This window comes from Propithecus coquereli, unplaced genomic scaffold (assembly GCF_000956105.1).
Source record: "Propithecus coquereli isolate 6110/MARCELLA unplaced genomic scaffold, Pcoq_1.0 Scaffold126, whole genome shotgun sequence".
NCBI classification, from domain to species: domain Eukaryota; kingdom Metazoa; phylum Chordata; class Mammalia; order Primates; family Indriidae; genus Propithecus; species Propithecus coquereli.
In genome coordinates this window covers 4,385,170-4,406,903 of record NW_012136747.1, presented here as the reverse complement: position 1 = coordinate 4,406,903, position 21,734 = coordinate 4,385,170, and the positions used below count along the sequence as shown (strand labels likewise).

The following is a 21,734-nucleotide window of genomic DNA, read 5'->3' as shown; positions in this document are numbered from 1 at the left end:
TTTTTTTTTTGTACGGGATTTACAAAGCATGTACACAGAGGCAGAGTGTTGGAGAAAGCACCCTAATTCTGGCCCAGCAGGTCCTGAGTTCTACTTTTGACCCTGCCCTTGACCAGCCACGTGACGTGGACCAGTTCCTAATGTTTGGGGGAGCCACAGGACACTGTGTGGTGGCTGAAGCACGGAGTGCATGGGTGGGGAGGGAACGTGGTGACAGATGAGGCTGCAGGGGCGCCCTATAGGAAAGGTTGGAATTTGTTCCACGGAAATATAACTTAAGCAAGGGAGAGAAACAATCAGATTTGTATTTACCTGGTACCTCTCATGAAATATCCACCAGAAGCTATCCAGCCACATGGCTCTTGGAGAAGGAGAAGAGAGAAACTTCTCTAATTCTCTCTCTGAACAGAAAGCCTTGAAAATAAACAAAATTCGCATTGTTATTGTTGTTTTCTGAAAACACAGGTGCCTCTCTGTTACCATTAGGAAGCACAAGGAGAGCTTGCTCTCACCACGCTCCTGGGCACAGGGCAAGGGCTCCTTGGCACTCCCTTGGCGCCTACGGCCTACAGCACCCTGCATGGCCGGGCAAGCCTCTCCCATTAGGAAGGTGCTCTCTGTGCCCCGCTCTTGGCTTTATCTTTTTCACCATTCCTCGTGTTTCTCTGGACAGGCAGTCTAGTGGCGTCATTAAGAGCATAGACTTTGGTACCTGCCTGCCTGGATTCAAATCCAGTTCATTCCCTTATTGGTTGTGTGACCTTGAGCAAAGTTATTGAACCTCTCTGTGCTCAGTTTCTTCACACAGCAAAGGAAGATGATAATAGTCCCCCCTAGTGATGTTGATCAAGCGCTTAGAACAGTGCCAGGCACTCAGGAAACACTTGATAGAAGGGTGCTAGTTCCTGATTATTCACTCGCACTCCTGCTCCCTTTCAGAGAGGATTTCATATCAGCTCTTTGACAAATATTTATTGAGCACCTACTAAGCATATTGAGACACTGGGTCCCAGGAATGGTGGGGCGATTAGTTAGGAGCAGAGAAGACAATGACCACAGCTGCCTGGGTTACTGGCATTGTGCGGTGGTGAAGGGCGGAGAGGCACAGCTGTACAGCTGCCGGGCCATTTCCCAGGCCTGCTCCCTTCTCCGTCTCCGAGCAGCCGGCATCCATCTCGCATATGCATACAGGTCCTTCTGGGCCTCGGGACACTCCCTCCTGTTTCCCTAAGGAACCTAGTGTGCTCTAGCGCACAGATCTCCAAGGGGGTATACGCTCCCCAAGGGGCATGGAAATAAAATATTCTAACTAATGTCTACTTAAGAGAGAAAAGAAATCAAGCTTACTAATATGCAATGTAGCGACTGACAACAAAACAAGTATATAATTTATAAACAGGCATACATCTATGACGATGTGTACTCAAAAATTTTTCGCTAGTAGGATACGTGATCAAAACAGTATGGAGACTGTTGCTCTGGTAGAAGGAATCTAGGTTTTGGAGTGAACTTGAGCTGGGGTTCCTAGCTCAGCTCAGTCATTTGTGTGTGGCCCTAGGCAAGTTCCTCAACAGCTCCTGGGTATGAAAGGGGGGCACCTGCGTCTGCCCCCGGGGAGTTGCCAAGTTAGGGCAGGGCTGCCCGTGGCTGGGCGAGCTGCCTGTTCTCTTTCCTCACCTTGCCACTGAGGGTATTTCTCTCAGCCCGGACCACGTTGCCCACCATGTCGCAGAAGTCCACTCCATTTGGAAGCTTGGTTGGCTTAGAGCTGTCGAATTTGGGATACTGGTACAGCTCTGCCAGAAGATTTTTATCTGCTGTTTTCTGAAGCGAAAGAGCAGAAGACGAAAATGAGGGCCATCATTTTACAGTTTAAAACAATAGGACATCTTCCCCTTTTCATTATGAAGACAATGTCACAACCTGGTAGAATGCTGAGAAAATGATGGGTACTCATGATCCCAGGACCCCGTACCAAACACCTGTGCACACTATTTCTGTTTTCCTCCTCACAGGCATTGAGCAAATGTATAAAATACATATATGTAACTTCATCATTATATATATATACATAATATAGTATATATACATATGATTTTTATGTCCTGTTTTATCTACTTTAGATTTTTCACATAGCTATGTTGTCTTCAAAATTATCACTTAAAATGACGTATCCTATTAAGAAGATGTGCTCTGATTACTTTCAGTTAATATTTCTGTCATTAATGACTTGGAGCATATAGCGTTATTCCACTTTGGGGTTATTTATGTAGTAAGAATTTCACGAAATGGTAATATTGGATCAAAGGATATGACTATGTTTATGGCTTTTAATATATATCATTAAATTGATTTTTAGAATAAAACTAAAACATGATGACTATAAAAAATGTAAAACTACAGAAAAGTAGTGAAGTGGAAAATTGGAAAATTTCACTAAAGTGGAATTCTTAGAAAATTCCACTACCGGGTTTTTTCTCCCTTGCGATCCTTCCCTGGGCCTCCTCCTCCTCCCCTGCAACCTTTCCCCCACCTGGCAGCTGCTGCCCTCATAAATCACCTGTAGCAATTAGTGTACCAGGCTGTAGAGTAGCTTAGGACTTTGCCTCACTAAAGTTAACTCTGTTGTAACCGTGCCCCTCCCTCTTAAGCAGAGTGTGTAAAAGACTGCAGTGCTCTTTGTCTGGTGCTCAGAATTTGGAGGGAAAAATCTCCATCTGAGCCCGCTGGCGTATAAACCTGTTTTTGCCAATATTTCTGTGTGCGTGTCAGTCTATTCCCAGTCACCTCTGCCGTAACAGTAAAAAGAGGAAACCAATTGCCACCATGCAAAGGCACCTACTGAAACACCTGGATGGCCTGAATGGCTTTCTAACTGGGCTACGGCAACGGGCAGTGGAAGAACAGCTCAGTGATTCCCTGTGCTGACTCACAGTCAGACGACCTGAGAAATGGCAGCTCCGCGTGTGCTAGCTGTGCCTCCCTGGGCAGGACACGCAGACCTGCTTGGCTACCATCAGTGGACAGTGTGACAGTCTCATTGTAGACTCTCAACCATTAGGCCTCATGCTGTTTTGGAATTTCCTAGGCTAAAAGGTGTAAAAAGGATAACAACAACATACGGTTTCATGTTCTCCAGTGTTTAAAGGTGTGAATGTATACGACCTGGGTGGTTTAAAGAACAAGCTGAGAAGGATCTTAACTGGGGTGACTGCGAGGTGGGGCCAGATTGCTGCAGGGGAGGCAATAGAGAACGTCTGGCCTTGAGTCAGAGGACTGAGCAGGAAACTGGGTCTGCCATTAGCAAGCTGCAGGACCCTGGGCTTACTGCTCCTGAATCTCAGCTTCCTGGGACAGCTGCCTTGAAGGCACAATGAGCAAGGGGTGTGACAGAGCAGCCACACAGGTCGTGTGGTTGGCCCCTTGGAGTTGCATGGCACAGCGGCTCTGAGCTAGGCTTGAATGCATTGTCTGCAAGGGGAAACACCTTGTAAGTTCCAAAAATAAACACACATATGACCTCTGCAAGAGTCCCCATTCTGAGGTTGAGGTCAGCTCTGCCCCTTTCAAGGGTGTCACGAGAAATTTTAGAGTTATCAAAGTATGTTAAGATCCTTTTTTAGAAAGGGACTCTGTGATTTTCCTTCATAATCACCACCCAGGCACCAGGTATCTCCTCCCTAGGAATAAAATCTATTTCATGCTCAGCAGAAACCATTCAGAAACAGACTCAGCAATAGATCCCTTACCCGTTTTGTAACGTAAGATCTGGCAATCCTGAATTCCGTGCCTTTGCAGGAATACTGTGATTTTCTTTGTCTCTGGACTGCAGAAGAATGGAAGAAGAGAAAGGAATGAGTATCCACAGGGTCTATCTATGGCTGTGCAGTAATTATAACTGTGATTTTTCATTCAACCTGAGCTGCCAGTTGACACTCATACTACTAGTCTCGTAGATCCCAGCTGTGTGGCTGACTCCCTCCCTGATCTGGTTAGGCCGCTCGGTCCAGAGAAGCAGCAGGGAGTAGACAAACTAAGGTTTTAGGTAAGTTACTCCCCTCCCCGCAAGCCTGTTTCCTCATCTACAAACTAAATTGGATGGTACCTAACCCCCAAGTAGGGGTGTTATAAAAATTTAACAAGGGAGTTTGACGAAAGCACCCAATGTCACATAGTGTCACACAGTAGGTAGTCTCTAAATGATACTGTCCCTCCCTCCTTCCTTGCCCAATGTCAAGAAGTCAGATTTAAGGCTCCTTCAGAAGAAGGTAAAAATATCCTCATCCAAAACTCTGGATTCCTACTTAATTGCATTTTAGATACTAAAAAAACAAAACCCCATGAAAACACCATCAAGGCTACAAAAAATGATTTTTGCCTCTGTCTCCTGGGCTGCCGTGACTTTTCTCTCTTAAAGCCTTCTTCTCCAACTCAAATCTCTCAATTGCCTTCAAAAACCAGAAAAAAAAAAACGGAGCATTAGGGATTAATGCAAAGCCTGGAGGAGGGTGGGGTCAGGGACTAGGCCTCTTTCTTCTCTTGCTGCTGCACAAAAGGCCTAAAGCCAAGTTTGTGGCCTTGTTGTCTTCCCCCTAGGTGGTAGGACCCAGTGGTCATCAGTGTCACTGACATCATCCCCTTGAGTGTCACCACCAACACATCCCCCACCCCCCACCCTCTCACACTGCCCTTCCTGCTGGCTACACCTCTGGGGAGTATAGGACTTGGAACAGGGTTCCAATCACAGCCCCCCAGGGTTACAAGCTATTGTTTAACCTCTCTGTAAAAGGGGGATACCTACCTTCCAGGTCCTTAGAAGGATGAGAGATAAAGTATCTAATGTATTTAAAAACACTAGCACAGAGGCTATCAGATAGGAGCTGTTCAGTTAAGGGGTAGGTATTAGCATTAATCATCATACCCTTGACCTTTCAAGAGAGACTTCTCTTGATCTCTGACTCCTCCCAACCCCCCACCCTCCAACTCCCTGCAAAGGAAAGAAAGAAAAATGCATGTCAGTGACCCACAAGTTGTATCAATTGTCAACCAAGAATCTAGCCATGTGCTGGGATAACAAAGTTAACAAAGAAGTATGATTCTGTGTTCTTGCCCTTAAGGGACTTGCAATCTTATTTGGAGAGCCAAATTAACACACATGGAACAATTAAGTGCTAACTGGCTGCATTTAAGATTCAAACAAGTGAGATCAGTATGGGCTGGAGTAGCCACAGAGGACTGCCTGGAAGAGGAGAGCATTGGTGTTGTGGGTACATAAAGAGGCATCAGTTTCCTCAGCTTGATAAACCGTGAAATGCCTCTCCAGGCTTCCCCCACCTTTCTCCTGAATCAGCACTCCCCAGTCCCCAGAGTTAAAGGCTACTGGACATGTGTGCAGGGGTGCGTGTATTTGTGTGTGTAGGGGGTCACATTGATAAGTCTACATATTAACATTGTTGCTCCAGTTAAGTGAGATAAGACACGGTGAATGAACTGGAGGGGTGTGTGTCAATGGAGCAATATGAAAATGTCTCTGATCCTTACCAAGTGTCATTGTAGCAGATATTGCATGACTCCGAAGGATGGATAAGATACGAACAGAAAAAGAGGAGAAAGGATTGTTGAATGTTGGAAGAAGAGCAGGTTTTAGAGAAAGATGATGAGACCAGCATTGGGCTGAGTTTGTGTTTGAGATGACAGCAGGACCCACAAGTAGGGCTGTCCCCTGGGAAGGCATCTCCCAGACCCGGCAAGTGACCAGCATCATTTGGGAATTATTCAAATATACAGATTCTTGGGCCCTCATATCAGAGATGGTTATTCCTCAGGTCTGTGTTGGGTACTGAGTTGTTTATGTATTTATTTTGGCTCCTGAATAGTTCTCTACTTCAGTTTTAAAAACCAATAAATAATTTTCATGGTATAAGATCAAATAGTAGGGTCAAACATCTCCCTCCCACCCTTTGTGCAATTCCCATCCCCACAGGCAACCAAGCTACTTCCTGGCATAGCCTTCCAGAGACGTCCATCCTGTCGAAGCGGGAATATGCCAGACACACTTCTGCATCTTGCTCTTTTCACCCACTTACTATCTGAGAGCTCTCTCAGTTTTTAAAAAGTGCCCAGGAGAGTCTGATGATTAGCTAGGTAGAAGTATCACTGCTCTACGTGGCTAGAAATAGGAGACTGAAATACAGGTGAGAATCTAGAATTTGTGAATGTATCATACATTCCACAAACATTTCCTGAGCGCCTACTAAAAGCCAAATGCTGTGCCAGATGTTGAGGATGTAACAGCGAACGCTGTCCCTGCCCTCCAAGGGCTCACAGGCTGGTGGGGAAGAAGCCGGTAATGACAAGGGGGTTGGTGCTGCCATGGGGAGGGACAGGATGCCAGGAGAGTGCCCAGAAGGGGTGCCTACATGAGTCTTGGAGTTGAGAGTTCAGGGCAGGCCTTTCCAGAGGTAGTGACCTACAGGCTGGGAGCTGAAGTGAACGGCAAGGCTGTGATGGTGGGCAAACTAGTAAGTCTGGAAAGAAGAGCTGAGCAAGGTTCATGGGAACCTAGAGGGAAACCCACTAGAGGGACTAGAGGGAACCGCACACTTAGGGCACGGGAGGAGGGGGCAGAAATAGGACACAGCCTGAGACCTGGGCATCAGACTCAGAGGTCTGACCTCAGCAGACCTCACTCAGAATGAGATGGAGCGTTCATTCGTTCGTTAGTGCACATCTGTTAAGCACTTCTTATGCACCAGGTGCTAGGTGCCATCTATCATACTAGGACAGGAAGATGCTAGAGAAACCAGTCTGGCTATAGGTGCTGATGTGGGGAAAGTGGCCACACAGTCAAGGCCTGGTGTATAAAGGACATGGCAAATTGTCCAACAGAGGGTGGACAGGGTAGCACAGGGATGGGTTGCTGGCAGCAGGCAGTTGGCTTCTGACAGAGGAGCAGGAAGGACAGGCAAGGGTCCCTTTCTCTAGCTCATGTGGGGACCCAAGGTTGCTCCTGACAACCCCATCCTGGTTCTGACTGGCAATGATGAACACCCAAGGAGCTATGCCAATGCTGGGCGGTCTTGAAAGGCCACCAGATCCTGCTTCAGGGAGAGTAAGTTCATTCTTTTTCCTAGTTTTAAAAATTATTATTAAAAAAATCACAGAAGTGACATATAAATGCATTCTTGTCTTAAGATATCCAAATATTACAGAAGTATATGGAATAAAAAAATTTACCCACCTTCCATCCCATCCCCCTCTCCAGAGCTGACTCTGCTAACCATTGGCATCTATCTGTCCAGACTTCCTTCCTACACATTTATACACATATCCTGTCTTGCTACGAGCCAGGCATTTTTCTAAGCCCTGTGCTAAGGGCTTGTGTGAGTTTTTTTTTTTTTTTTTGAGACAGAGTCTCACTGTGTTGCCCGGGCTAGAGTGCCGTGGCGTCATCCTAGCTCACAGCAACCTCAGACTCCTGGGCTCAAGCGATCCTCCTGCCTCAGCCTCCCGAGTAGCTGGGACTACAGGCATGCGCCACCATGCCCAGCTAATTTTTTCTATATATTTTTAGTTGTCCGATTAATTTCTTTCTATTTTTAGTAGAGACGGGGTCTCGCTCTTGCTCAGGGTGGTTTCAAACTCCTGAGCTCAAACAATCCACTCGCCTCGGCCTCCCAGAGTGCTAGGATTACAGGCGTGAGCCACCGCGCCCGGCCTTGTGTGAGTTTTAATTCATCTAACTCCTGCAACATTATGAGGCAGTACATTATTAAGGTTATCGCCTTTCACAGGAAGCTGAGACTCAAAGGTTAAATAATTTACCTAATGTCACAATGCAAGAGAACAGTTGAATGGAACTGAAACTCTGACAGTCTTACTCTAGAGCCCGTGCTTCCAGTAATATACCATCTCCTACAGATAAATGAACGTAAACACATATATTAATAGAACGCTTTTTAACTTAAATGGAATCATTCCAAACAGTGTGAGTATATATTTTGCTTTCATTCACAATTTAATTCTAAGTGCTGCTTAGTGGTGGCGTAGGAGAGACTGAAGCTAGTGGTCTCTCTCCTAAAACATTCGCAGATAAGCTCCAAGATACATGTACAGAAATATTCACATGTTCACTATGGTGAAAATGGCACTGAAATATTTATTAACAGAGAATATTTATATAAACTACGCCATAAGCAAACTATAGAATATTATGCAGCCACTGAAAGAATGGGGTAGGTCAATAGTTCTGACTTTGAAAAAATCTCCAAGAGGTATTTACGCCAAAAGTAAATAAACAAATGAATAAATAAGAGAAAACAAAAGCAGGTGATAACACGATATTTATGGTATGATCCTGCTTATGTTAAAAAAGAGAAAATAATAACCTAAAGGTATGTGTTGTGTATTTCTAAATGTATTTTAAAAGTTATGGAAGGATACATGCCATGCAATTAGCGGAAACGTGACTTTCATTTTTACTTATATACTTGCAGATTGTTTGAATATTTTACAATAAGCATGCATTACCTTGCTATTTAAATTTTAAAAGATAAAAGAAAAAGATTGACTCAAGAGCTCAACTGACCCCACAAGTCAGTACTAGATAAGTTGGGCTGAGGGTGAAGCTAAAAACCATGGAGGCAAATCACGAGGTCAAGACCTGGGGGTAGAGGAAGTCGGCAGAAAGCAAAATGCCAAGTGGGAAGGGGTGAGAGGGTTTAGGTGGAGTGAACTGGCAGGAAGTAAAAGGGCGAGGCTAAGACAGACCAAAGAAGCAGAGGGACATAATGGGAGGGGAAGGAAGAGGAGGAGGGAGGGGGAGGGGTAAGGAGAGGAGAGCGAAGAGGATGGAAAGGGGAGAGGAGGAACAGGAGGAAGGAGAGGAGGGGAAGAGGAAGAGGAGGATTGGGAGAGCCAGGAAAGCACAGTGGACTGAGGACGGGACCAAGGGAGACTCACAGACAAGGCCTTCCTCTCAATCTACAGAACTGCACTGCCGACAAACGACTTGGGTTTTAATCTAGTCTGAGTCCCTCGCATTGTGTCTGGAGGCAGAGACGTAACAGATGAGTGAAGCAGGCCAAATTAAGACCATGATGGCAGCTAACACAGGAACAGTAGTGTGGCGGGGGAATGTGGTGAGCTGTAGAGCTCACGCCCTGATAAAGTGAGCCCCTGCTCCTCTGCTCCAGCTGGCGGCTGCCGCGTGCAAGTGCAGACCCCGGTAGCAGACTGCTTGGGCCAGCTGGTGCAGACCAGTGAAAACACACGGGCAGCCTGGCCCTGGCCCACAGACTGCCAGTGAGAGATCTCTAGGGTAGAGGAAAAACCTGCAGGGTAGGGAGTGAACTTGCCCTCAGCACACAGGATCTCCCACCAAAGAGTAAATCATTATAATCGTCCTCCTCATAGCCACCATGTATGGGGTGAGGCAGGTGAGCTGGGCCTGTCCAGTCTGAGCAGTGTGTGGAATTGAGCCCCCAAACATATACCCGAAACTGTTGAGGAACAGGTCCTTAGTAGTGACTCATTGGTTGGTTGGCACTGCTTTGCTGCTCTCATATTTAAATCTCTCTCCATATCTTGGAGAGTTTTAAATTTATGCCTCAGATTTCTTAAATGCAGTTAAAAATAAAAATCAACTACACACTGTTGCCAAAACCCAAGATAGCCAAAGACACTTACAGATAGATGATTCATGCCAATGTTCTTTCATCTTCTGGGGGCTGTGCTACACAACTGCTACTTGTGTAACCTTTAGAACTCCTGGCTTCCCACATCAAGCTCTGTGTGTGTGTGTGTGTATGTGTGCACGCACATGCATGTACGCAAGCACTTAAAGATTATGGGAGGGATTGTTTTATTTATTTAATATTTATTATTTTTTTATAAAAGTGAATCAAAATTAACCTTCAGACTTCTAGTTTCTGTTCCCACATGTAAGGAGCTCAGAAGTCACCATTCTGTCCTAACAACAAGTAAAAAACAGAACAAACTGAAAATCAACAACTCTTCTTAGATCTTTCAGAAAAGTGAGGTCACAGGGCAAACTGCTACCCCAAAACTGGAGAGACAGGCAGGCAGATGTGGAGTATCGCAACTTACAGGAGAAGAAACCACAAGCAGAAACCTCCACAGGAACCAGCAGGAAAACCTGATGACTTGCTGGAGGCTCAGTGCAGACAATCTGAGAGCTAAAATCCCAAAGAGTCACAAAAATTCACTCAAAGTAGATCACCATCCTAAATGTAAAACGCAAACTATAAAACCCCTGGAAGATAACACAGGAGAAAACCTAGATGACCTTGGGTTTAATGATGGCTTTTTAGATATGATACCAAAGGGACAATCTATGAAAGAAAGAATTGATATGCTGGATTTCATTAAGATTAAAAGTTTTGCTGTGTGAAAGAAACTGTCAAGAGAATGAAGTAACAAAACACAGACTGGGAGAAAATATTTCCCAAAGACATATCCAGTAAAGGATTATGTTATCCAAAATATACACAATACTCTTGAAACTTAACAATAAGAAAATAACCCAACTTAAAAAGGGCCAAAGACCTGAACAGACACCTCTCCAAAAAACATACACAGATGGCAAATAAGCATATGAAAAGAGGCTCCACATCATATGTCATCGGGGAAATGAGATATTGCTACACACCTACCAGAATGGCCAAAATCTGGAACACCGACAATAGCAAATGCTGGTGAGGATGTGGAGCAACAGGAACTCTCTCATTCGATGCTGATGGGAATGTGCAAAATGGTACAGCCACTTTGGAAGAGAATTTGGCAGTTTCTTACAAAAATAAACATACTCTTATACAATCCAGCAATCATGCTTCTAGGTATTTACATAAATGAAGTGAAAACTTGCATCCACGCAAAAACCTGCATGCAGATGCTTATAGCAGCTTTATTCCTAATTGCTAAAACTTGGAAGTAACCAAGATGCCCTTGAGTAGGTGAGTGGATAAATAAACTGTGGTACATCCAGACAACAGAATATTATTCCACAGCATTAAGAAGAAGTGAGCTATCAAGCCATAAAAAGACAAGGAGGAAACTTAAATGCGTATTACTAAGTGAAAGAAGCCGGTCTGAGAAGGCCACATACTGTATGATTCCAACCATATGACATTCCGGAAAAGGAAAAACTATGCAGACAGTAAAAACATCAGTGTTTGCCATGGGTTAGGAGGTACAAAGAGATGAATAGGCAGAGCACAGAGGATTTTTAGGGCAGTGAAACAAACTCACAGGATGTACAACACCAGGAGTGAACGCTAATGTAAACTATGGACTCTGGGTGATTAGGATGTGTCAGTAATCACCCAAATGTACCACTGTTCATTGAGTGTAACAAATGTGCCACTGTGGTGCAGAATGGTGATAGTGGGGGAGGTTGTGCATGTGTGGGTGCAGGGTGTATATGGGAAAACGCTGTTCTTTCCTATTTTGCTGTGAACTTAAAACTGCTCTAAAAAAATAAAGTTCATTGATTTTTTTAAAAAATTAACTTTGAGTCCTCAATTGTGTACACATGTTTTCAAATACACGGAGGGCCACAGGGCACTGCGACACCTTGATGATCCCAGAACCCTTCCTCCTGGAAAGCCTTGCCTCAGATCCCACACCCGTAACTCACCAGGCTGTTGGCGGGTGGGTTGAGACTCAGGTCTACTTTGGCAATCTTTTTGTTCACCTGGTGCATGGAGCCAATGACGCACGCTGGGCGGTGAGTCTGCTAAGGGGAACGAACTCTCCGGGTGGTGGGCACACGCACAACGGGGTGGGGCTTGCCTGGCGAGGATGACAGCCCTGTCTGCGCTGCCTCTCCACTTCATTATTTTCTTTGCAAACTTCCCCACCTCTTTATGCCAACACCTTAACAACCCTGCTAGCATTTAGGGAGATTTCCTCCCAGTATTTTTTACATACGTGCTTTTTTACATAATCATAATCTCAGTATATGCTTGTTTTACTACTCTGACTTCTCTTCCACTCATTATTATGAGCATTTTCCACATGGCTAAACAATCTTCATAATAATCATTTTAAAACCACATTATACTAACCCATTTAGAGGATACACCTTAATAAACTTAACTGTTTCTTGGCTATCGAATACTTAAGTTGCTTACACTTTTTTGCAGGTATAAATGGTGTTGTGATGCACATGGTCACGTAGAGAGCTGTTTCTATATTTTAGAATATTTCTTTAAGAGCGATTTAAGGCGAGGGATGATTGGGTCAGAGGGTATCTTGACCTCGACCTTGTTTATCACTGTGGAAATCTGCTCAGTTGTATGGTCCCTCTTGTTGCCCTCTCAACACTGGCATTTCTTTCTGTCTTAGTCTCAACTGATGGATGATACATCCTTTGTAAAAGCCCCATAATCCCATCACCTCTCATTCCCTTCACATACAGCAAGGTTCACTCTTACTTCCATTACGCTTAAATGTTCTTACAAACTGGAGAATACTTGAAAAATGAAGACGCCAAGAGGGGACATGACAAATCATAGAAGGTGAAATGGATCATGAGGTGGAGATGAGTGTGGGATTAAGAAGAAAGAGGGAGCATTAGAAAGAGGCCTAGCCAAGTAAGACCCTGAAGCAGATTCAGATGGAATCACGCTTTGGTTCATCTTAAGAAAGGCTTCTGAGAGGTGTGGAAAGTGAAGGTGCAGAGAGATACATGCGGATTGGCTGGTGGCAGCACGACTTGAAGGTAAATAAGCTCTAGATGAGATGGAAAAGCCTAGGGTTGTTTATCACCTGAGAGGGTTATTTGTTGGACAAGCTCTAAGGTCCTCCAGAGAGGGGGTTCTGTGACCCTGGGATACAACTCAGGGTCAGAAGTGAGATGAGGATGAATGAAGATAAGGCCAGGGAAGTAAGATGCTGGTGGAGCCTGGATGATGGCAGGAGGGGCAAACTCTGGGCCCAGGTAGAAGGGCTGGCAGGTGGGAAGAGGCAAGGACAAGGTCAACTGGAGTAAAAAAAAGAAAAAGCTAGATCTTACACTCATCTGTCTGAGGGCAGAGGGCTGAACCATGACTTCTTAGTTACTATCAATCAATAACATCTGTAACTATAATTGTTTGGAAGGTGGAAGGGATAGAAGGTGACAAAAAATGAGCAATTTTTCTCTTTTTCCCTTTTTTTTTTTTATAATTTTTTCACCCTCTCAACCCAGCTTTTCCCAACTCTGGGAAGAGAAGCTCTTTTTCCCTTTTTTTTTTTTGAGATGGGGTCTCATTATGTTGCCCAGGCTGATCCGAACTCCTGGGCACAAGCGTTCCTTCTGCCTCAGCCTCCCGAGTAGCTGGGACTACAGGCATGCGCCACCATGCCCGGCTAATTTTTTCTATATATTTTTAGTTGTCCAATTAATTTCTTTCTATTTTTAGTAGAGACGGGGTCTCGCTCTTGCTCAGGCTGGTTTCAAACTCCTGAGCTCAAACAATCCACCCGCCTCGGCCTCCCAGAGTGCTAGGATTACAGGCGTGAGCCACCGCACCCGGCCTTTCCCTGTCTTTTAACAAAGACTTCCAGTACCTCTTCCTTTTGGGCTCTTTCTGATCACATTAGTGAAAACACTCAAGTCAAACAATGCTTCATGGTTTCAAATTCTTTTAGAAGACAGGCAGGGCTTAAGTAATGAAAAAAAATTAATGAATATAAAAGGGACGAGCTAATAAGTAATGTGTCTTATAGACTTGAGCACTGATTACATCTCTGCAGCATGACTCAAATTAGGTACATTTGGTCTATCTGTCAGCAACACCACCGGAAGGATACAGGGTGGATTGTCCTCTGAATCCTTCCTCACAGCACTCTGCGTTGCGTTCCGGGCAGAAGAGATGATCAGGTGTTCATCCACTGGTGTCACTGGTAAGGCGGTGATGTTGATGATCTCCATCTTCCTGATACAATTCACTGTTCAACTTCTTGTAAAGTGACAAACAAAAAATTTCCACTTTTAGAAGCCTCTCATTTTCCACGCCAATCTTGTTCTCTGTTCAATCAGTCTCCTGGAAGTCGCAAATAGCATAGAACTAACTTAGAAAACACAAGAGGAAAAGGCAAGGCACACTCACTTGTTAAGCAGGACTGATGGTGAGGCACATGTCCCATGCATACGTGGGGAATAAAGGCTTTTGTCTGAGAAGCCCATTCTTAACTAAGGATTTCAAGGTATGTGGACTTGTTCTTTCAACCTGCTGATGCCTGCCTCTCCCCCCTCTTCCATGATGACAATTGTTCTTGTTTTATTATAGAAATAAGGAAATTAGGCTGGGCGCAGTGGCTCATGCCTGTAATCCTAGCACTCTGGGAGGCCGAGGGGGGTGCATTGGGCACACGCCTGTACTCCCAGCTACTCAGGAGGCTGAAGCAGGAGGATCACTTGAGCCCAGTAGTTTGAGGCTGCAGTGAGCTATGATCACGCCACTGCACTCTAGCCTGGGCAACAGAGCGAGACCCTGTCTCAAAAAAAAAAAGGAGACTAGAGTGCTGAAAAGGCCAGGGCTACAGACCACCCAGCAAGTCAGCTCCCAAACTAGAAATGAAAATAAATCTCTTTGCCTCTTTGAGCCTCAACTGTAAAAGTAAGAGATTTGGATTAGGCGACCATTTCCAGCTTGCAGATGCTACGACTCTGGGATACTGGGTCCATCGCCTGATCTACCTGAGGCTTTCTGCTCCCTCTCAGAAAACGGGCCCCAATGCTACTCTTCCTCCCTGGCTCTAGAACACTCTGGCCTGCCTGCTCTCCTGAGTCCTTGCTTATTAGCTAGGAGCCCATCACTCCATTTGTGAGCCTTCGTGTGCAGAGCCTAGTGCAATAGGTCTGCTTACAATAAAGTAAAAGACTGAGATCCTGCCCTCAAGAAGCTCAAACATAATGGAAGGAGAGAGAAAAGATTGAGTTTGGCAGAAAAATTGACTGAGATGCCCTTTCACCATGCTCTCCTTCCCTCTCTGCCATTGAAGCCTTTGGTCCACCCTTTTCTCCCCAGCCATGCGTCCTCTATGCCTCACCCACTGAACTTCCTCCTGGTCCCCGACAATGCCATGCTCCTCATGCCTCTACGCCTTTGCACATGCTGGGCTTTGACTAAGCCCAGGTGATACATCTTTTGGAAAATCTTGAATTATTCCAGGCCATTAGTACCATGTAGCATTAGTACAAAGCCCAGGGCTCTGCTTTCATCTCTCTACTATGGGATTTATAATATTGAACTGGGATGATTTGCTTCTACCTCTTTCTCCATTAGGCAAATTTTTCCTTAGGGATTAGGTTCATTCAATATTTGATTCCTTTTAGACTCACTCACATTTCTTTCTAGTCCAAAGGGGCTATCTATCTTGGGCTGTCCCAGTCAGCTGAGTTGTAGGAAAGGCTTGTCCGGGCCCAGGTCGATACTACTTCCTGCCCACTGCTCCCTGCCTTTAGCCATACAGGCAAAGAGAAGGGAGTAAAGAGGTGGCAGGTGCATTTTAGGGCTTCTCGCTTTCCTCCTACCCACTCTCCAGCACACCTGGAAAACTGCAATATGTTCTCTGAGAAGCCAGGCTTAGGGCGATTCTGTCAAGAAGCCTCTTGCTTTGATTCAACATTACTGCTCATGCCTAATGAGTAATGGGAGAAATGACTCTCACACTTCCTAAGAAAAATGGTTAAAATACACACTCTGTTCCCTTTGGAATTTTTCATCATACTATTTTAGGATAAGTATTCTCCAAAACATGCTAAGTTTTTACCGCCATTACTTGGGGAAGAAAAAAGGAGCTGGGAGAAAACTAGCTTCGCTGAATATCTACCCTGTGGCAAGCACTGTGCTGTGTGCTGGGGGCAGATGAGTGGAAGAATAAGAAACTTTCTGCCCTTATGGAGCACACATTCCTGCAGTAAAGATTTGAATGTCCCCTTTTTAAAGTTAACATGTTTGCACATGTAAAAACAATGCTGACTTTAGAGTCTCACAGATTTTTGTTCATTTTGACCTTCAGTCATTAAATGACTATTTACTGAGTATCTACTGCAAGCCAGCAGCATGTTTCTGCTGGGGCAGGATGGTGAGCTAAACCAGACTTGATTCCTGTCCTAATGGGGCTTACTGGGGGAGACAGGCAGTAATCAAAAATGACATAAATAATTATAAATTATAATTATGAATTATAACTGTCACCACTGTTTCGAAGGGAGGCACATAGCACTGAGATGACATAATAGTGTGTTTTGACCTAGTCATGGAGGTCAAGGAGCTGAAGGAAGAGCAAAAGTTAATTATATAAAGGAGAGGGGAAGTACTGTACCATCCAAGCAGAAGGGAGTGAGCCTGGAAAGTAGGAAGAGGCTACACCTGTACTGTCCATCGCAGTAGCCACCAGCCACGAGAAAATTGAGCCCCTGGAATTTGGTTAGTGTGAGTGAAGAAGTAAAATTTTAACTTTAATTAAAAACTGGAGCAGTGCAAATTTAAAAATACTGATTATATGTTGAAATAATAATATTTTGGATATATAGAGTTAAAACATTCAAATTAATTTCACTTTTGCTTTGACTTTTAAAAATGCGGCTACTAGAAGATTCTAAATTACATATGTGGTCTGCTTTATGTTTCTACTGGACAGTGCTGGGCTACACCGTGCAGATTTCTTTCTAGGACATGGAAATCTCTACTCTCTAATGTATAGTGTCATTGGAAAAAGAATTGCGCTTGGAGCAGAGTCCCTTGGGTCCTGTCCCTGATTGGATGGATGACCCGGGACATCCATTAGGCAGCCAGTAAATATCCCTAGAATGGCCTGAGTTTCTTCATCTATCAAATGGAACCAATAATACACGCTGCTAGGACTTGAGGAGGTCTGGAGCCCATTCTCCAGTTCTCTGCCTCTTGCTCACTGTGCGACCTTGAAACAGTCCTGGGTCTGTTTCCCTTGCTTGCAGAAGCTGGATGTCAAGGCTGATGAGGGGCAGGCCTGCCCTGAGCCCGCGCGCCGCTGGAGGCCGTCACTGCCCGTCTGTCCGTCTGTCTTACCTGAAAGCATCGGCGGAATTTGACGAACCCGGGGCCGGTTCCACCACGGGTCCCTCACGGGACCCCGCAAAGTTCTGGTTGGGCACCGGACACCCGTTGCCCCCACATCCACCAGGAAGGGTGCCCTTTGCTTTGTGGTCGGGGAGAGGGAGGAGGGGAGTCGGGGAGAGGCCCATTTTGCTACTGTGAGTCCAGGAGTTCTCCAGGCAACGCGGGGCGCGGTCTTGACTTTCCTCTTTCCCATAACAAAGGAACCGTCGCGAGCCACCCGGGTGTCTCCGGGACGCCGTTACCACGGTGACCGCCTCCGCTGTGGGCCTGGGGACCAGACCAATGTGTTCGTGTGGAGGGTGTAGTTTCTCGTCCTAGCCTGTAACGTGGGCATGTGAATGTCCCCAGAAGACATTTCCATTGTATGAGGTATTTAATATGCCGAGAGGAGTTCGCCAGAGTCCTTCGCGCAGTCTCGTGTTGGGGACCCCGCGGCACCGGGTTCCCCCTGTGTGTTCGGTGGCAGAGGCCGGGGCGGGGCTGCGCGTGCGCGCGGCGGGCGGGTGGCGGGGGCCGGCGAGCCGCGGTCGAGGCGGCTGACCCGGACTCTGGTAGGTCCTTAATGGGGGTCTCGGGTGCGCTTGGACCCCAGCTTCTGGGACGCGTCAGGTACGTCTCCGAGTTTGGCGTCGCCGGGCAGCGAGGCCTGGGCTCGCCTGAGGGTCCGAGGAGGAGGGACTCCCGGGCCTCCCCCGGAGAGAGGCGGCAGGAGGGCGCCGCGACGCAGGCAGAGGCCGGGTTCACCCTAGGCGCGTCGCCGCCCTCCTGTAAGTGTGTTTCCGCGGTGGTAAATTGGGGCAGTAATTCCTCCCCGTAAATCGGCTGTGAAGGTGATTAAAGGAGATCCTGAGTGAACGTTTGTGCACAACCGTTGCCTGAGTCCGACCGCCCTGGTAGGCATGTACCTGCGAGACATGTACTGGGCTGGATGTTAACTCTTTGGGGGACACGTGTCCCTTTGAGAATCCAATGAAAGCCAAAGATTCGTCCCTTACGTTCTTTTTTTTTTTTTTTTTTTTCCGGGCTAGAGTGAGTGCCGTGGCGTCAGCCTAGCTCACAGCAACCTCAAACTCCTGGGCTCAAGCAATCCTCCTGCCTCAGCCTCCCGAGTAGCTGGGACTACAGGCATGCGCCACCATGCCCGGCTCATTTTTTCTATATATTTTTAGTTGGCCGATTAATTTCTTTCTAATTTTTAGTAGAGACGGGGTCTCGCTGTTGCTCAGGCTTGTCTTGAACTCCTGAGCTCAAACAATCCGCCCTCCTCGGCCTCCCAGAGTGCTAGGATTACAGCGTGAGCCATCGCGCCCGGCCTCCCTTATGTTCTTGTTAGAATTAAAATAAGAGAATGTATTTTATGTCCTGTTGCAAACGGGAAAGCTTTGCACATGATTAGTGATTAGTATCATTATCTGTAGATGGGGAGTCGTGAGGATCCAATGCAATGCCACTGCTTGTAAACACTAAAGAACTATGACGTCCGGTGAGCTGGTTGCCATAATTATTCCTGATTTCAAATAAAGAAGCCGAGGCCCAGGGGGATAAATGCTGGGGTCCCACTGTGGGTGAGCCGCAGAGTGATGATTGGGAACCAGGCACTCTCCCTTCGCTTCCTTTGTGCTGGGCCCTCTCTCCCAGGAGTTTCACTAGAATCTTTTTGTTTGTTTTTTATACACGAATATATTCTTGCTTTTGTTTTTATTTTGTCTTCTCATACAAAATTATATGATGTACATTGTTCTTCAACTTGCTTTCTTAGTGTTAAAGTGTGTTGGAGGTCTTTCAGGTCAGTCCATACACAGCTATCTCACTGTCCTTAATTGCTGTTTACTATTTTATTATGAGAATGTGCCACAATTTATTTGGCTACACCAATAATTGGTAGACATTTTGGATTGTTTCTTTCTTTTCACTGTTATCAACAATAGAGAACATTTGTGTATGTCCAAGTCTTTCTGAAGGGTAAAATTTTAGAAGTAGATTCGCTGTCCCAAAAGTATGCATATTTAAAATTTTCCCAGGTTTTGCCCAATTGCCCTTGAAAGAATTATAGCATCTTATGTTTCCACCAATAGTAAATGAAAGTCTTTTTCTTCACACCCTCACCAGCAACGGGCAGTACTCACCTTTTTAAATTTAAATTTTTGCCAATATGATAGATGAAAATGTATCTTTTCATGATGTGTCGCACATGTTATTATTTTTCTCTCTCGTGTGTTATTAATATAAGGATAATTGTTTATATATATACCTTTAGCCAACTGACCATGGCTGTGCACCTTGGGAAAATGGATTAACTTCTATTAGCCCTGGTTTTCTCATCTCTAATATGGATAGGAAAATACCTACCTCTCAGGGTTGCTGCAAGGAATGAAAGAAATATATGATGTGCCCAGCACTGGGCCAGACCCATAGCGGATATACAGGAAGTGATATTAGTTAGTTTTTGTTAGTTATGTTTTGTGCCCTTTTCTTCTTTAAGGTCTTTCCTCCTGGATATTCCTCATATTTTATTCTTGTTCTGCCCTCTACAGACATAAGATTAATGCTTTCTCCTCTTCCACTCTCTTTTCTCCAGCGGAAACAATGCCAGGGCCTTCCAACATCCAACTGTTTTGAACAGTGGCATAGTTTCAACCCCGGTCAACATCTTGGTCCATACCCCTGTCCTCTCCACTACTAAATTGGGTGGGTGCATTCTGGTTTGTACAAGTCCTAAAGTATTGTGCCCAGGCCAAATGCTATCCCCTAGGTTGTTGGTTTACAGTTGTTTTTATTTTTATTTATTTATTTATTTTTACAGACCAGAAGTGCTGTATACAATTATTTTTAATTACAAACACATACCTACCAGTAAAACTGTCATGACCACACACCCCAAAATCTTTATTTGTATTTATTTTATTTATAAATCGTATATGTATATTTCTGTATTGTATATTATGAAACTTCCAAAGAGGCTTCTAAACTTTTATCATAAATTTAGTGAAATTAATTTCTACCTTGATGAAAACAGCACAATAGTTTTCATGTTCTTATTGGATGCACATCTTGCTGATTGTAATGATTCCTACTGTTAATTATCTTTTAATGATAGTTGATATAAAACCTTGCTTTAAATAGTCTTGAAAAGACCCCCTTTGACTTTTTTGGCCAATTTCTTTATTTTTATTTCATAATGTGGTAAAGGAAGACTTTATACCTAGGAGGAGGAAAAATGAGAGTTCTGCTTTTTCTTTTTGTTCACTTGTGCTTTTATAGTTGTTATCGTGAGTCTATAGTTTCTTAGAAGGAATATTTTTAAGCTACTTGTGTGCTATAAGTTAAAATTGGGTAATATGCAGGAAAAAATGAACGCTAGTCTGTGTCTCACACCATATACAAAAATTAATTCCAGATGAATTGTGGACCCAAATGTGACACGTAAAACAATAAAATTACCAGAAGTTAACATAAAATAAATCATCATGACCTTGTGGCAGGCAAAAATTTTTAAATGTGACACAAAATACTAATCATTAAAAAAATAATAAATTGGATTTCATTAAAATTAAGAACTTCTTCGATCAAAAGAAACCAATAACGGGCTGGGCACAGTGGCTCATGCCTGTAATCCTATCACTCTGGGAGCTCGAGGCCGGAGGATTGCTTGAGGCCAAGAGTTCAAGATCAGCCTGGGAAATAAAGCAAGACCTCGTCTCTTCAAAAAATTTAAAAATTAGCTGGGCACAGTGGCACATGCCTGTAGTCCCAGCTACTTGGGAGGCTAAGGCAGGAGGATTGCTTGAGCCTAGGAGTTCTGAGCTGCAGTGAGCTATGATTGATTGTACCACTGCACTCCAGCTTAGGTGACAAAGTGAGACGCTGTCTCCAAGAAAAAAAGAAAAAAACAAAACAAAACTCAAAAAGAAACCAATAAGCAAAAAAAAAAAAAAGATTGGGAGAAGATATTTTCAGTACTGTACATATCTATAATAGAAGATTTGTATCCAGCAGCATATAAAGAACCCTTACAAATCAATAAGAAAATGACAGACAACCCAATAAAAAAATGGCGAAAGATGTAAATAAGCATTTCACAAAAGAGAATATCCATATAAGTCCAAGGAGTAAAGGAGTATATGAAAAGGTGCTCAATTTAATTAGTTACTGAGGAAAAGCAAATTAAACAGTGCAATACCACTGCATACCTGCCAGAGTGGGTAAAATGAAAAAGACAGAAAAACGCCAGATATTGACAAGGATCTCCTGTACACTGCAGGTAGGAGTATAAATTGGTACAATCACTTTGGGAAACCATTTGACAATATCTATTAAAGCTAAATATATGAATACTCTATGACTCAATAGTTCTACCCCTAAGTGTGGAACTAGAAAAGTATACATATGTGTACAGAGATACATGTCCAAGCATGTTTTTAGCAGCACTATTTTTGATAGTTAAAAACTAGAAACAGTCCAAATGTCCATTATCTGTAGAGTAGACAAATGAATTTGGATGTGTTCACACGGTAGAATTTTATATAACAACAAACTACAACTACACACAACAACATGGATAAATCTCACAAACATGATGTTGAATGTAAGAAGCCAGGTGCAAAAGAGGCCACACCATACGAG

At 44.4% G+C, this 21,734-nt stretch overlaps 1 protein-coding gene across 1 annotated transcript in view; it reads right to left on the bottom strand.

The window, feature by feature from the left end:
- FAM227A (family with sequence similarity 227, member A) overlaps positions 1-13,936 on the bottom strand; it is a 50,566-nt gene extending 36,630 nt beyond the window's left edge. The window contains exons 1-6 of the mRNA XM_012637979.1: positions 13,816-13,936; positions 11,657-11,739; positions 4,379-4,448; positions 3,750-3,826; positions 1,678-1,824; positions 313-414 (exon numbers count right to left, since the gene is read on the bottom strand). Coding sequence (XP_012493433.1) covers positions 313-414; positions 1,678-1,824; positions 3,750-3,826; positions 4,379-4,448; positions 11,657-11,739; positions 13,816-13,936 — 600 coding nt within the window. The remainder of the gene's footprint in view (positions 1-312; positions 415-1,677; positions 1,825-3,749; positions 3,827-4,378; positions 4,449-11,656; positions 11,740-13,815) is intronic.
- Between the last annotated feature and the right edge of the window lie 7,798 nt (positions 13,937-21,734).